Raw genomic sequence first — 14,211 nt, forward strand, 5'->3', positions numbered from 1 at the left:
AGTGGAAATCACACTTTCTGGGCACGTCACATTTTCTGAATTAGGTCCTTTTATATACACTATCCCATTAGTATATTTTAATTCTCACAACAGCCCTTTAAAACATAAACTGTCATTTCCTTTTACAAGATGAGGAAACAGTAGCTCAACAGAGTGGCAGTAGTTCGCAAGTGGCCCAAGGTCACAATAGTTGGGGTAGAGTAAGCAGTTGGACCAAGGTGGGGCTGATTAGGAAGTACAGGTTCTTTCTACTACTCTAATGTAAACACGATAAAATTACAGCAAAAATATGCAAAAACATTGGGGGAAAACTCAACCACAATTCTATTAGGTAAAATAATTAAAATCATAGCGCTAGAAAGGATTTTAGTGATGATCTAACCCAACTTTCTTATTTTATAGACAGGGAAACCGACGCAGAGGTAAGGTGATCATCTGAGGCCACATAGCTAGTAGAGTTAGAGCTGTGATTCAGATCCAGACCAAGCCCAGTGGCTTTCCCACTAGAATGCATTGCCAGTCCCAGAGCTGCCTATCTTCAGACTTAGTCAGAGTACCATGAATATTAGTGATATCGACAAGATACAGCCAAAGTTTTGGAGTGTAAGTATTTTGCTGAACACCCTCCTACCTTACCACTGCCTGTTTGTAAAATTCATCCAGGCATCTGCTGTTTCTTACCTGTAATTTGTTTTGTGATCCTTTGAGGAGCTGCACGTCCTGAGTGCAAATCAGCAGCCTAATCAGGTATAAGGTAGAGCCGTGAGTTTCATACTAGACTTTGCCTTCCATTTCCCTCCTATAGAGCTGGTAGCACTTCACTTTTAAGAAGCCATTAATTAGTACTAGAGTAAAAGTACAACTACTTTTAGCATTACTTGTCTTACCCACAGGAACACAGACTCAAGCCAAGTTTATCCTGCTGATTGGAATAATGGAGTGGCCGTCTGTGGACTTATCTCAGGCTGGAGTGCACATTGGGATGGACCCTCACAGTCATCCACACAGTGCCTATTCCTGGCTTTTGAGAAAGCCCAGGGCAATGGAATACAATTCCAAATACTTTAGAAAGACTGTAAAATAACTTACGAGAAAGTAGACACATTAATATTACTTATCATTTTTTAAATTTTTCTGAACACCTGGCGTAGTACTGGGCTCACAGTAGGTACTCAATATTGAATGAATCATTGCTCCAAAACCTTAAATTCTATATAATTACTCAGAAATGATAAAGGAAAGCAGGGAGTTAGTGAACCTATAAGTCATTTGTCTGCCTTTATCTTTTAGCCAATGTGAGGGTGTTACTGGAGGGCCTACCATCACCAAGTCATATAAATAACAGCCAATTAAATAACTGAGGACATACTGTATATTAGGCACCATGCTATGTGCTCTTAGCTAGAGATTAAAGCTAACCCTCAATAAAGCTCAAATATATGGGCAAATAATTGCAACACAGTAAATTATATAATAATAGAAACATGAAATAGGTAGAGTGATAGTAAAAAGGAACAGGTGACCAGATTTATTTGAAGACTTATGGCTAGTGGGAGGAAATGCCTGAGAAAGGTTTTGATTGGCAAATAGGAACCTGTAACAAAAGGAAAGATGGAAGGTATTATTCAGAGTGGTTGGACAACCTAACCCCACTCTTTTGAACAACTCAATAGAAGATAATAGCTCTCACTGATTGAGTATGCCAAGAACTGTAGTGGGTATTTTAACATCTATTATCTCACATCTTACACCCGTCATGGAGACAGGGATCACTTTCATCATTTTCCAGAAGAGGAAGGGGTTAAGTGACTTGCCCATGGCCATATGGCTAATAAGATGGAACTGGAAGATAAGCGATGTTGTAGTTTAGTGGTTTTCAGAAAGTGTTCCATAGATTCACGAGTTTTGCAATTGTACACAGGTTAGGTGAGGGGATAAGCCTGTTCTCCAGGCCCACGAGCCTGCTTCAACCAGTGCAGCTGCACTTTGATTTATTACATAATTGACTTGCATTTAAGACTTTATCTGAATAAAGGTATTACTGCTTAAAAAGAGAAAACAACAACAAAAAAACAAAAAACTGCTATAATTGAGCAAATCAGTTTCTTGAGGCTATACTCTGCAATTTAGTCAACTTGGTAGATAACTGAAAAATTGACTGTACTCAGCACAGCCTAAAATATTCACATCAAAGGAACAAAAACATTCAGACCACATTTATTTCCATTCTGAGCCAGCAGATACCTGCTGCATTTGAAGGCCAAGGCATGAGTGTGGTTCAGAGATGGGTTAGACCTAAATGCTGAATGCCAACAGTGACAGCACTTCCTTGCAAAGGCATAGGCAGCTGGAGGTTTCCTGGCATTGTTTATGTCAAGCCAGCCCACAATGTTATATCCATATCTCTGCTGCAAACCTTGTGCCAAAGGCCTCGGTCACCATTATTGCCTCAGCAAGTCCCCCACTGACAGCAAAGATAGATCTCCTGCTTCCAGGTGCTACCACAGATGAAGTGGCTGTAACAACTAGTGGAGTCATTTGTGATGCACTTTTAATTGGATCAATTTCCTCTCAATTATGCAATCTTTAGAAATCGGATGCAATTTCATAATCAGAACATGGGGCTTTCTCCAGATGAAAAGCACGAGACAGACCAGTTCAACATCATTTTAATTAGCTCCTTTCCTATCCTTTGGCAGCTATCACAAGAGAGGCCAAAAAAGCAACACCACCACCAAAAAAAAACGATTTGAGTAGCTCGGCTTAGCAGATTTTGCGTCTGTGAAAGCAAGGTAACAGTTTTTTGGCTTGCCATCAGCCCTGCACCCAGAGCACAAGATATATTGCTTGGTAAACACCAGAGCCTGAGGAACCTTGTCACAAAGTCCCTCACCCACTTCTGGGCTTCCTAAAAGCACAAGTTTCTTCCTTTGTTGAACTGTAATTATAAGGATAAAGCAGATGGTGGAGGCTGAGTTTAGAACAGGGTGTTGGTGGCTATAGACCTTGGGGGCTGATTCTGTACACGTGTATGTGGAAGTAAGTTTTGGATTATCTTTACATAATAGTGCTTTTTTGCTGAATTTTGACGTAGGTAGATTCGTACTACTCTCAAAGAATGCAGCGTCAGACATGGAAGCAAAGCAGCAAGGTACAACTTATCCCTCCCCTCACCTCCCAAATTCCATATTTAATTAAAAGACATGAATACCAGAGATGAAAAGACAATTATCAATTAGTTAATGCTTGATAGAGAGATGGAAATAAATCCCCAAACCAAACATTATGCACTGACTTGAGGAAAACACAGAATAAGGACCAAACAGTTTTGCTTTAGCAATGAAAATGAGATGTGTCCACCTCCCCACTTTGTTGGCCCTGGCCCGTGTTGTACAGTTCCACAGACAGCTCCTAGCACAGGTCAGTGGAGAGAGGTAATAGGAAAAATGATGCGCTCTAGAGACTATTCAAGAATGTTTTGCTGACTATATTAGCATTTATTTTTGTTTATTTGCAACTTCCTATGCTTTGGCATAATTCCAATCCACATGCTCCTTTAAGAGGCAAGCGATTTCCAGGCTAAAGCCTCCGACACCAACGAGGGTCAATCCATTCTCTGTCACACCTGCAATTACAGACCAATCCAAGATGGCACAAAACCCCCAGAGCCAAGAGGTACTGCTTCCCAAAGGGACTATATAGCTCCCACGGTGGCACTAAATGAATGGTCTTTCACACTGGTAAAGGTGGTCAGACCTGAGACATCATGCCACAGGAATATGATGTCTGAAGTGTCACTGAAAGGTAGAGGAGATCCCACTAAGTGCATGCAAACTAAATGCAGCAGAGTTGAAGAGGAAGTGTCACAGATGGAGCATGTTATAATAGGAAGGAAATAATGGACCAGAGTTATCAAAGCCAAAAGAGAGGAAAATCAACAAGGGTTCAATACACGGGAAAATTTCAAATACAGGGGAAAGAGGCTCTCTGCTGAAGCCTTAGAAGTGCCTAAGTTCTAATGAAACATCAGCTAATCTCATATCATGTGTCCTGTTTGGGGTAATGCATCTGTTAAAGCTCTAAACCTAGGTGAGGAGATAATGCAAATGAAAAACACTAGAAGACAGAGCTTCTAAACTTCTAGGCTAGCCAGCTGAAATCAGGACACAGGCCAAGTCTACACTATAGTACCACCAACAACCAAGGAACAGGGAAGGGAAGCTGCTTGGGGAGCAGAAGAAACTGCTATTTCCCAGCCCCTAAGGGGTAGAATATCTTCTCAGATGGTAGCTGTAAACCTTGATGCAATGATCCCAACAGTCCAAGACCAGCAGCTGCCCCTTAGGTGTGAGGGCGATGCCCACTGGACAGGTGAGCCCCTCTCGAATAAGGACGCTATAGCCCCCACCCTTAGGAAAGTGGAGAATTTCTTTGCGACTACTGTCAGCCACGATGAGATCACCACGGGCATCCACACACATGCCAGCAATGCAGCGGAAATCCTCGTTCTCCGAGAAGAAGTGGCTAATCTGGCGACCCAGCTGCCCGTCGGGGCCCACAGAGCCAATGGAGAAGCCACCCTCCAGGTGGTGCTCATTCTGCCGATTCTCCAGATTGAGGCCCAAGCCCTGGGTGAAGTAGACAGTGCCTTCAGCGTCACAGGTGACAAACTTGGGCCGCACAGCACTGCAGAGGCAGCTGTATTTGACCACCCCTGCTCCTCGGTCAACAGTGAAGCACCAGAGCTTTCCACCTTCCACATCAGTTACCACAAATTGGCCAGATGGAAGGGCTGTGATGCCCCAGGGTTTGCTCAGCTGGCTCCTGTGACAGGCCACGCAGTGGCCATCCAAGGTGTATACCTTGAGGGAGTTGTCATAGCTGTCAGTCACACCAATCAGCCCATGGCAGTTCATGGCAACTGAGAGAGGAGTGAGATTGGGCAAGTCAGCCCCAAGGAAGCTCAGAACAAAGCTATCAATGCCACTGGGGCTGCGGCGGATCTCCTTCAAAAAGCCTTTGCGGGTAAAGACTTGTATACGGTAGTTGCCACGGTCAGCAACCAGCACTTCGCCTTGACTGGTCACGTAGAGACTGACTGGGAGGTTGAACATGCCCGGAGTGCTGCCTTTGGCCCCCATCTTCTTGAGAAAGAGGCACTGCTGGATGCTGGCGGCTGTGTCAGAGCCCCGCTGCTTAGCAGGCGAGGCCCTAGGGCTAGCAGCCACTTCCTCAGGGCTCATGTCCATCTCTCTAAATGTAACGGAGGAAGAGGCAGCAGAGGCTGCAGCCTCCATGGCCCAGGAGTCTTCCATGTTGACTGTCCGGGGCTTCCTAGCCGCCTGCCCGATTTGGAGGGGGCCGACGTGGCCGACCTTGAGGAGCTCCACGTCCTGCAGGGTGAGCTCCCGGGGCAGGCTGGCAGTGAGCGCCGGCTCCTCCTCGTCGGCTGTCTCTTCCAGTAGTGCTACGTCTGCCTGTTTGATCTTGGCCAAGAAGTAGTCACAGCGAGACACGGCCTGCACCTCGGCGACGTTGAGCAGGTAACTCTGCTCCTCTACCACCTGGCTGTTAGACTTCTCAACCTCGGCCAACGAGCCCGTGAAGAACTTCCGGGAGCGAGCCAGCTCCTCCTGGACCCTGCGCTCTTCGTGCCCGTACTCCTGGAGGACTGCTTTATACCTCGCCTGAAGGTCCTTGGAGACTCCTTCCAAGGCTACCTTCCGGCGCTGCAGCTCCCCCATAAGCTCCCGCAGACGGGCCAACTTCTCTCCAAAGTCCCGACGCCGCTCCTCAGCTGCTTCTTTGACAGGGAGTGTACAGTGGCCAGGAGGCTGGTGGTCCGCCTCCCGGCAGGGCTCACACAGCACCACGCTGCAGCTTCGGCAGAACTGCCGGGGCAGCCGCCGCCCGCACGACCGGCACATGAGCAGCCCCACGGCCTCACTGAGCCCAGCCGTGTCAATGATCTTCAGCACCGTCAGGTTGTCCGTCAGCTGGGTCAGGCTGGTTATGCGGGTAATCTTGCTGCAAAAGGGACAGCGGACACCATTGATGCTACTGGCCAGTAGCTTCTCCAGGCACTGGCGGCAGATGGTATGGCCACAGTGCAGGAGCTTGGGCCGCAGCTGCTCCTCTGTGAAGGACTCCATGCAGATGGGGCATTCCAGGACTTCCCGCAGGGCATCCAGGTTCAGGTGAGAAGCTGCTGCCGCAGCCATTGCTGTTGCCTTGAAGGGGCCTGCTAGCACAGCCCAGGACCGAACAGCTTGGTGTTCATGCTCCAGAGGGTTGAATCCTGCTAAAGAGAAAAGGAAGCCATTATTCCACTGCCTCTACGAGTTAAATCACTCAAGAAACATTTAGAGAATGGCTACCATCACTCAGTTCAGTCACTGACTGGTTGGAAAGGTAAACTGGGGAATGATTATAAGAAGTCTTCAGAGCCAAAATGAGACCTCGGAACTTCATTCTGATGAACACAGAGAAACAATGCATGTTTTGGAGCCGGGAACTAATATGACCAAAGCTTGAATGCAGTGGGGGAAAAGGCAGAGAAACTAGTTTGGAAGACACTGCAAAACTGCCTGGCGAAAGTTACAGGGAGGCTGAACTAGGGAGCAGGTGGTGGAAATGGAAAGAAGATGCATTTAAGCAATATTCCATAAGTACGATCACTAAGATTTGTTAGCTGAGTGGATTGGGGTGGGGAAGTGGTAGAGCTAAGACAGCCAAAGACTCAAGCCTGGATGATTAGAGAAATGGTAGTCCCTTATCAGGGACTTAGTTTTGGCTTGAAATACCCCCTCCTACAAGCAGTACATGCCATGAATTCTCCCACCCTCCTCGATCCACATATGCTCATGAAGTAGAACCACAGAGATCTCAGTGCTCTCTCTGCAGCCTTATGTCAATGTCAATTTATACCCAAAATAAGAATGAATAGATCTAGCAAGGTGAGGCACAAGGATAAATTCAGCCCTTCTTAAATGCAAATCCTACAGCTGCACCTGTGCAGTCTTGTGATCTGCAGATGGTCAACCATTGAGAAGAAGGAGGAGGAAGACCAGTTAGCTTGGTTTTCAGGGCAATGCAGCAAGCTGGGAAAAGCTTTGCAAATGTCATTAATTCTTTCTCCACCCATAGAGAAGAAGGGGAGTCAGCGCGGAGATATGTGTTACAAATTTCCCCATATTTAGCTTTGTATCACAGTCTGACAGATATTCAGGAGCAGACATGCACAATCTGTCTAAAGTCAATCCAACCTCCCTGAAATCCCGCTTTCCTTCTACTGGAAAGGAAAGAGTATACATCTAGTGCTTACTATGTGCTAGATACCATGCCAGATGCTCCATATACTTAATCTCATTTAATACTCATAATGACCCTATGATGTAAGTACTATTTTCATTACCCTATTTTACAGATGAGGAAGCTAAGGCTCAGAAAAACTGGCCCAAGGTCACATGGTGCAAACATGGTAGAACCATGCAGTACAGATATCTTTACCTTAATTTAACCCAACATTACTTCAAGCTTTTTTTTTTCCCGTCATACAACACTTACCATACTCTGAGAAATGCTGCCTAACGGCATAGAATTGTCTCCACAATTAAGAAAGAATCATGAGATTTAGCTGCTCTAGAGTGGGTTAGATTGCTTTATTAGCTGAGTGACCCACTCCCACACACCAGCCTGGCAACCTCTTAACGATTCAAATCCATGCCTCAACAAAATAACACATTACCCCATACCATGACCCTAAAAGGTCTCTTGGGACTATCCCTGTGACTAAGCTGTGAACGCTGAATGCTTAAATGTCATGGGTCTGGCTGCAGTCGTATAGAAACACTGATAGAAACCTCAGCTCAGGACCCAGGCAAACCTCCTCAATTCCAAACCAATAGCTTCAGTTCTCTCTTCCATCATCCGGGACAACAGACTGAGGGCAACATTTGGTATCTGGATCCAGAGCATGTTACTTTACAGTGCCCAGGGACATCTGTTCTTCTCAGAACTGGCACTGCAGATCAGCTAATTAAACAAGTGTGCCAACTTGTAAAAATACCAGCAAATTCTTTCTCCAGTTTTCTGGAATGTCATACCACCTCCTTCAATTTAAAAGCTTCCTGCCTCCCTGTTTAAGCCATCCACTTTAAAAAATGAATTTACTATGCCCGCGTCCATTCCCCAAAATATCTCAGCTGTATGCGGCTTCACTAGGCTCTCTGAGGCAAGAGAGAATGTCAAGGATCCGTTTCCTAAAGCTGCCCTGCTTTGCCAGGAAACATGAGGTCCCATCACTAAAGCGTCAGGTGTGGAGATCAGCTGCGTATCAGTCTAGGCTCCCGCTGAAAGTGGTGCTCCCAGGTTGTAGAAATGGGAGACATGGTTCAGGCCTTTTCTAGGTCTGAGGCTATGTGACCGGCAGATACAGCCCCTCTCTTCCAGAAGGATACAGCTGGTCATTATTGTTAGCACCGAGAAGCATTCAGGTGGAAGGTCAATTTGAACTCAGTTTCCCTTGAAAAGACATATGTGTGAAAGGAATTGTCTTATCATCCCAAGTCTTTAAGTTAGCTGCCCATTTTCTGCCATTTATAAAATCTAAAACCAATCAGAATGAACCCCCAACATGTTATTTACAATTTTGGCTGCCTTCCTGATACTTTGAACATATTTCCTGTTGTGCACTTTGTACTGTCAACTCTTGACCCCCCCACCTCAGCTTACTGCCCCCCCCACCAATTTCTTTGATCTCATGATTAGTACTGCACACCCCATACTGATACTAGCCCAGCTCTGGTTCAGCTTCACATGAGAATCTACCCCCTAAGCTGTGTTTGCTCCAGCTGCCCTAAGACTCAGGAAAATTCTATAGTCATACCCTAGCCTGATCTAGCTGCTTCTGGCACCACTAGGCTTTCCCCAGTCGATGACATAAATAACAAGGGTAGCAGAACAAAAACAAAAACCTGTGAACCTTGAAGTCACACAGAACTGGGATCAAATCAGCAGGTCATTTACAAGTTGTGGGACAGGAAGCAAGTTATTTACTCTCACTAAACCTGTTTTCTTACTTTATAGAAGATAACTAACTTTATAGTTACTATGATGATAATTTCTTACTTTAGAAAACGGTTAGTGTGATAATAATCCACATAAAGGGCTTAGTCTGGAAACTGGTAGGTATGCAGTGAAAAACTGCTACTTATCATAACTTCAGTAACAATCAGGAACAGTATTAACATTATAACAACTAGTACTAGTATTAACAAAGCATTTAGTTTACAAACTGCATTTGAAAGGATGAAGAATCTTTCCTTTTATGGCATATAAAGGCACATAAAGATTAATAACCTGTCAGCTTTGAAGGAATTTGATTGAGGACACTAGATATCCATGTGAGAAACTGGCAAATGAATTCACAACTTCTCTTGTTCAGAAAATACCAAGAGGGGCATAAAAGGAATGATGCAATAAAATATAGATTTTAGTAATAGCAGGAGTAGCAGCAGTGGTGGCGGTGGCGACCACCCGGCCAGTGAGAAGGAATGAACAGGCACTTTTCAAAAGGCAGACAGCACCCAGGATATCAGATAATACACTTCAAAAATTAAAATGCTGAACCTTCCCTGGAGATTGTTGTATCTGTTCTCAAAATCAAAGGATTAGAGATGACCTAAGGTTTCAAATTGCCATCCAGTGGTTGAATCCCCACCATGGGATAGTTCTCTAGATGTCTCTATTCCCTAAACCTGTTAGCCCCTTGGGGGTCTTAAGCTATGAGCAAAACTGCAGGACTTTAAGAAATTAAACAACAAATCTTTACTGAGCACCTACTGTGAGTCCAGCCCCATGAAAACACTGGAGATATAATTTTGAGCAAAACCAGACAGGAACAGAGTTCACATAAAAACTAGAAAACATGTGAAACAGCACCTACATTTCCTTTCACAAGACATAAAGGTCCATCCTACTTCTTATACAGTCCCCTGGTTTGACTGGGTTTTTCGCAAGGCTTATCACATTTCCTTTCATGACAGCTTTCTAAACTTTGTTTATTCCTCCAGCATTTGAATGGAATGCGAAGCAAGTGCATAACCATCTCCCTGCCACCAATGCTCACTCTCCAGGAGTGGCTAGCACGGCTGATTTTAAGAAAGTCAATGAGGTCCTCATCTGACACTCACCCAGTTCTGTGTGTGGGAGAGGATTCTTAATGTTACATTACTCAGGGCATTTAAGGTACCTGGCAACAGCTAAGATAAACTCTGCAAGTAGGGGCTCATTGGGAAACGCAGGCATGACCCCAAAGCTGTACCACTGTGGGACACACAAAACAACCCAGAAGGGCATGTTTGTAGCGAAAAAAAATCTTTAGCTAAAACTCTAAATCAATAATAGTTTGCTGGAAAAAAACAAACAAACAAAAAAAAACACTTGTCTGTCCTCTGTCTTCCTCCAAAACTGCAGGACCTAGAAAGGATCCCCTGAATCTTCCACAAACATGTGCAATGCTGCCAATGAGACTCAAAGAATATAGGACAAGGGGAAAATCAGCAGTCTTCTCGGGGGACTTACAACTGATCTCGACCCGCCCTACTCTCAGTTCGTTTCTCTGCATACAGCATATGCACATTTAACCATGAGCTTTTGATTAAAGGATCAGGAAGCAGATCCTGGGAAAGGTACAAGAGGGGATGGGAATTTGGGGGAGACCAGTGGGGGCTGCTTAGGTTCAAGGAAATTTGGCAAAGCAATACTCAGTCCCCTTCCAGCCTCCCCATCCTCTCATAATTGCTACCTCTCATAAAACTGCCATTTGCTGAATGTCAGGCACCTTTTACACATTACCTTTTATTCTCATAATAACTACGTGAAGTATGTTTTATTCCTCTTTATAAATAAGGAAACTAGGCTCAAAGAAAAGCAACCTGTCCAAGGTTTCAAAGCTGCTAAGTAGTAGAAGTGAGATTCAAATCCAGGTGTGTCAACTCCCAGCCATAAAACCACAGCGACGCAAAAGATGTATTATAGTTTCCTAGCTGATTAGGCTACCATTAGCTCTAGGCACTCTGCCTGAGAGGCTGGTAAAGGTACCTAGGAATGGATTTTTAATCTGATTGTTCCACTAGAAGAACCTAACGGAGGTAGTGTCAAAGAGGCAGCACATCCGTGTGCAGGGACAATGAACCACTTCAAGGGCCTTGTAAACTTTTGACCACCAAGCACTCTCCAGACATGAGTGTATGGCTCTTAAGTATTGAAAAAGCCTTTCTACTAAAACTAGTATAATGTAACTTATGAGTCAGACAGATCTGGGCTCACATCCCTGCTTTGCAACTTGCTATGGAGACTTGGGTAAATCATTTAACCTATTAGTTTTCTCATCTGTAAAATGTAGAATAGCACCTAGATTATTAGCAGGCTCATTGGCAGGATTAACTGAGATAATGCACACAATATGCACTCAATAAATGGTAGCTATTCGTGTTTTCAATAGATTGAAGCTGATAAGGGCAAGTACTTGTCCAAGATCTCCTAGTAAATTAGCAGCAGAGGAAAGGTTTTGAACTTTAAGCCTCTGATTCCCAGGCTGACTCCATTTCCATTACATATCTTCCTTAGGGCTGTGTGTGGATTTTCCAGCTAGGTCTCCGGCCTTCCGATGCAGTCCTACTATGTTTCTGAGCTGGTTTCAGCAATGCTATAGCTAGTCCTGGAGTTGACAGAGCAAATGCTGTCATTCTGTTCCAAGGGAAAGAAGCCCACAGGAGATCATTCAGAACAGGAGTTACTTTCCAGAGTATGGATGCCTTCAGCCTCGGTCCCTGCTGTGAAGTGTTTTTTCAAGCCAATGGCCTCCATACCTCACCCTCTAGTCTCCTGCACCTTATCCTGTCTGCTAACCTCAAGATCCTCTCCTTATCTACCCACTGGTCCTGGTCTAAGAGCAAATTGAGAACAAAGTCCAGGGCTACTCCCTACCTAATCAGATGGATTTATTCCCTTTACAGTTCAATTTGATACTCAGCGATACTCACTGGGTCATCCTTTCCTTAGAGGGGAATGAGCTGAGATAGACAGTAAGACCAGGCAGGCCCCAGCAAAGAAGCAGCAAGGGAAGAGAGAATAATACAGGATTACAGAGATCTGAATATGAAGCTACCTTTGTCATCTCTAGCTGTGGAACCTTAGACAAGTCACTGCCTAAGCCTTAGTCTCCTTATGTGTAAAACTGGATATTGTAGCACCTACTTAGTAGGGCTGTTATGAAAACGAGTAAGAAAGTAGATATGAAAATGAAATATCACTAAATGTTGAGCATTTACTATGCACCAGACACGAAGCACTCTGATTTACTTCACTGAGTCGTCACAGTAATCTGTGATGTAGGTCCTGTTATTAACCCCATTTTACAGATGAAGAGCCAGGCACAGGAAGGTTAAGTAACTCATTCAAGACAGAGCCGAGATCGGAATCCAGGATATATCTGACTCGGTGCAGAGTTCAACTTCGGCACTACTGACATGGACCCGACACTTCTTTGTTGTGAGGACCGTTCTGTGTGCTGTAGGGTGTTTCACAGCGTCCCTGGTGTCACCTACGTGAGGCCAGTAGTCCTCCCCACCCCAACTCTAACAGCCAAAAATGGCTCCAGACATTGCCAGATGTCCCCTGGGGGACAAAACCACTGCCAGTTAGGAACCATTTCTTTAGAACTTGGCCCAGGACTAAATGCTCAATGCATCTGAGATCCCCTTTTCTTGTTTCTCTCCCAGTTCAAACACCTCATGTGGGATTAATCCAATCTACTTATATCACTGATGAGGAAAAAAAGACATGAGATCATGTTCCACTCCTCCCCTGGAAGTCTCACACACTATCTGTCACCACAGCTTGAAGGGACCGGCAAAGGGGGGCTGGGACAGATGACCTTGAAGAGTCTCCTGCTTTATGATTCCACTGACCACTCTCTCCCCCCCCTCCCCGAAGCCTACCACTTTCAGCAGGTCTGGGGTTCAGAGTGGAGTCAGTGGGCGTACCATGGCTGCCTCATGGTAAGAGATCTCTGGCTAATAATTGAGGGAGGTTCTGCCCCTCACAGGCAGTCAGGCTCCTTCAGGAGTCCTGAGCTCAAAGACTTACGACTTTCTTGCTGGACCCCTGAACTCTCCTCAACTTCACACGCTCATATACAGTTTCATACATTACTTCTAGGTCTTTGGGTCCCCAGAACTCCCTTTGCTTCCCATGCAGAGACTTCAGGAAAATTCCTTTAGCAGCCCTAGACACCCATCCACGACTCTATTCAGTCTCTTAATTCTACAGTCCAATCAGTACCTCTCCACCCCACCGTTCAACCATTCCTAAATCCCATTCCCAACTCTTCTACAATACAGAATTCCAGCCTTTTGGGCTCTACCCTGCCAGCCTCACCAGTTGCTCACTCATGTGCCCTGAATCCCTGACACAGATCCTTTAATCTCTGTTTCCAAACCTCTGCAACCTTCAGCCCTGCATCACGGTTTAACACCCCAGTCCCACACCTCAGGTGTGTGCCCTCCCTCAAGTAGAGCCTCCACCCACTGCATGCCATCAGGAATCCTGCCCCGCCCTCAAGCCCTGCTCCTTCCTCTTGCCCACCCGTGTCTTCTGTCGCTTCAAACCTTAGCCAGGTCTCTTCTTTCTGCCGACCAGATACTGCTTCCCACTGGTTCCCGCACGAACTCAGCCCCTCATTCTTCCCCAGATTCCACTCGGGAAAACGCTTCCTCCTCAGCCATGATGATAGCCCCCGGACCCTGCTCCCTCTGACCTCAGATCTCGCCCCTCGCCCCAAAGCCTAATGCCCCCAGACTCCCTCAAGCCTCCTGAGATTCTGCACCCCAAACCTCACCAAGGCTCCCCCATTCCTTCATATTGCCGAGACTCTGCACCCCTGGTCCCTCCAGGGCCTTCAGATCCCCTCCCGTCTCCCAGATGCTGCACCCGTCTCTCCTCAGGGCCCCACATTACCTCATACCTCCCGAGATGCTGCACCGCGACTCTTCTCAGAGTCCCTCGCTCCCCTCCCCGGCCGTATTTCCTCCGAGCTCCTCAGCCCCGTCTCGGACCCCCGCCGCTCCGAGCCTGCCCCCGCGCAGCCCCACCCCCACCCCGATCCCACTCCTCAGATCCGGTCCCCCAGACCCTGCCATTCTGGCG

The 14,211-nt window shown here is 45.9% G+C and overlaps 2 protein-coding genes across 11 annotated transcripts in view; one reads left to right on the top strand and one right to left on the bottom strand.

The window, feature by feature from the left end:
* Window positions 1-14,211, top strand: part of ASTN2 (astrotactin 2) — a 925,730-nt gene that overhangs the window by 704,233 nt on the left and 207,286 nt on the right. The gene's annotated exons all lie outside the window — the stretch shown is intronic.
* On the bottom strand, window positions 32-6,390 carry TRIM32 (tripartite motif containing 32). The gene has a single exon (XM_060154504.1). It carries the CDS (start codon window positions 6,219-6,221, stop codon window positions 4,260-4,262), a length of 1,962 nt encoding a protein of 653 aa, XP_060010487.1. The 5' UTR covers window positions 6,222-6,390; the 3' UTR covers window positions 32-4,259.

The sequence above is a fragment of the Lagenorhynchus albirostris genome, chromosome 7 (assembly GCF_949774975.1).
Source record: "Lagenorhynchus albirostris chromosome 7, mLagAlb1.1, whole genome shotgun sequence".
In the NCBI taxonomy this organism is placed as follows: domain Eukaryota; kingdom Metazoa; phylum Chordata; class Mammalia; order Artiodactyla; family Delphinidae; genus Lagenorhynchus; species Lagenorhynchus albirostris.

Coding starts and splice junctions, on each gene's coding strand:
- TRIM32 (XM_060154504.1), bottom strand. CDS start 6,221: ATGGCTGCGGCAGCAGCTTCTCACCTGAACCTGGATGCCCTGCGGGAA.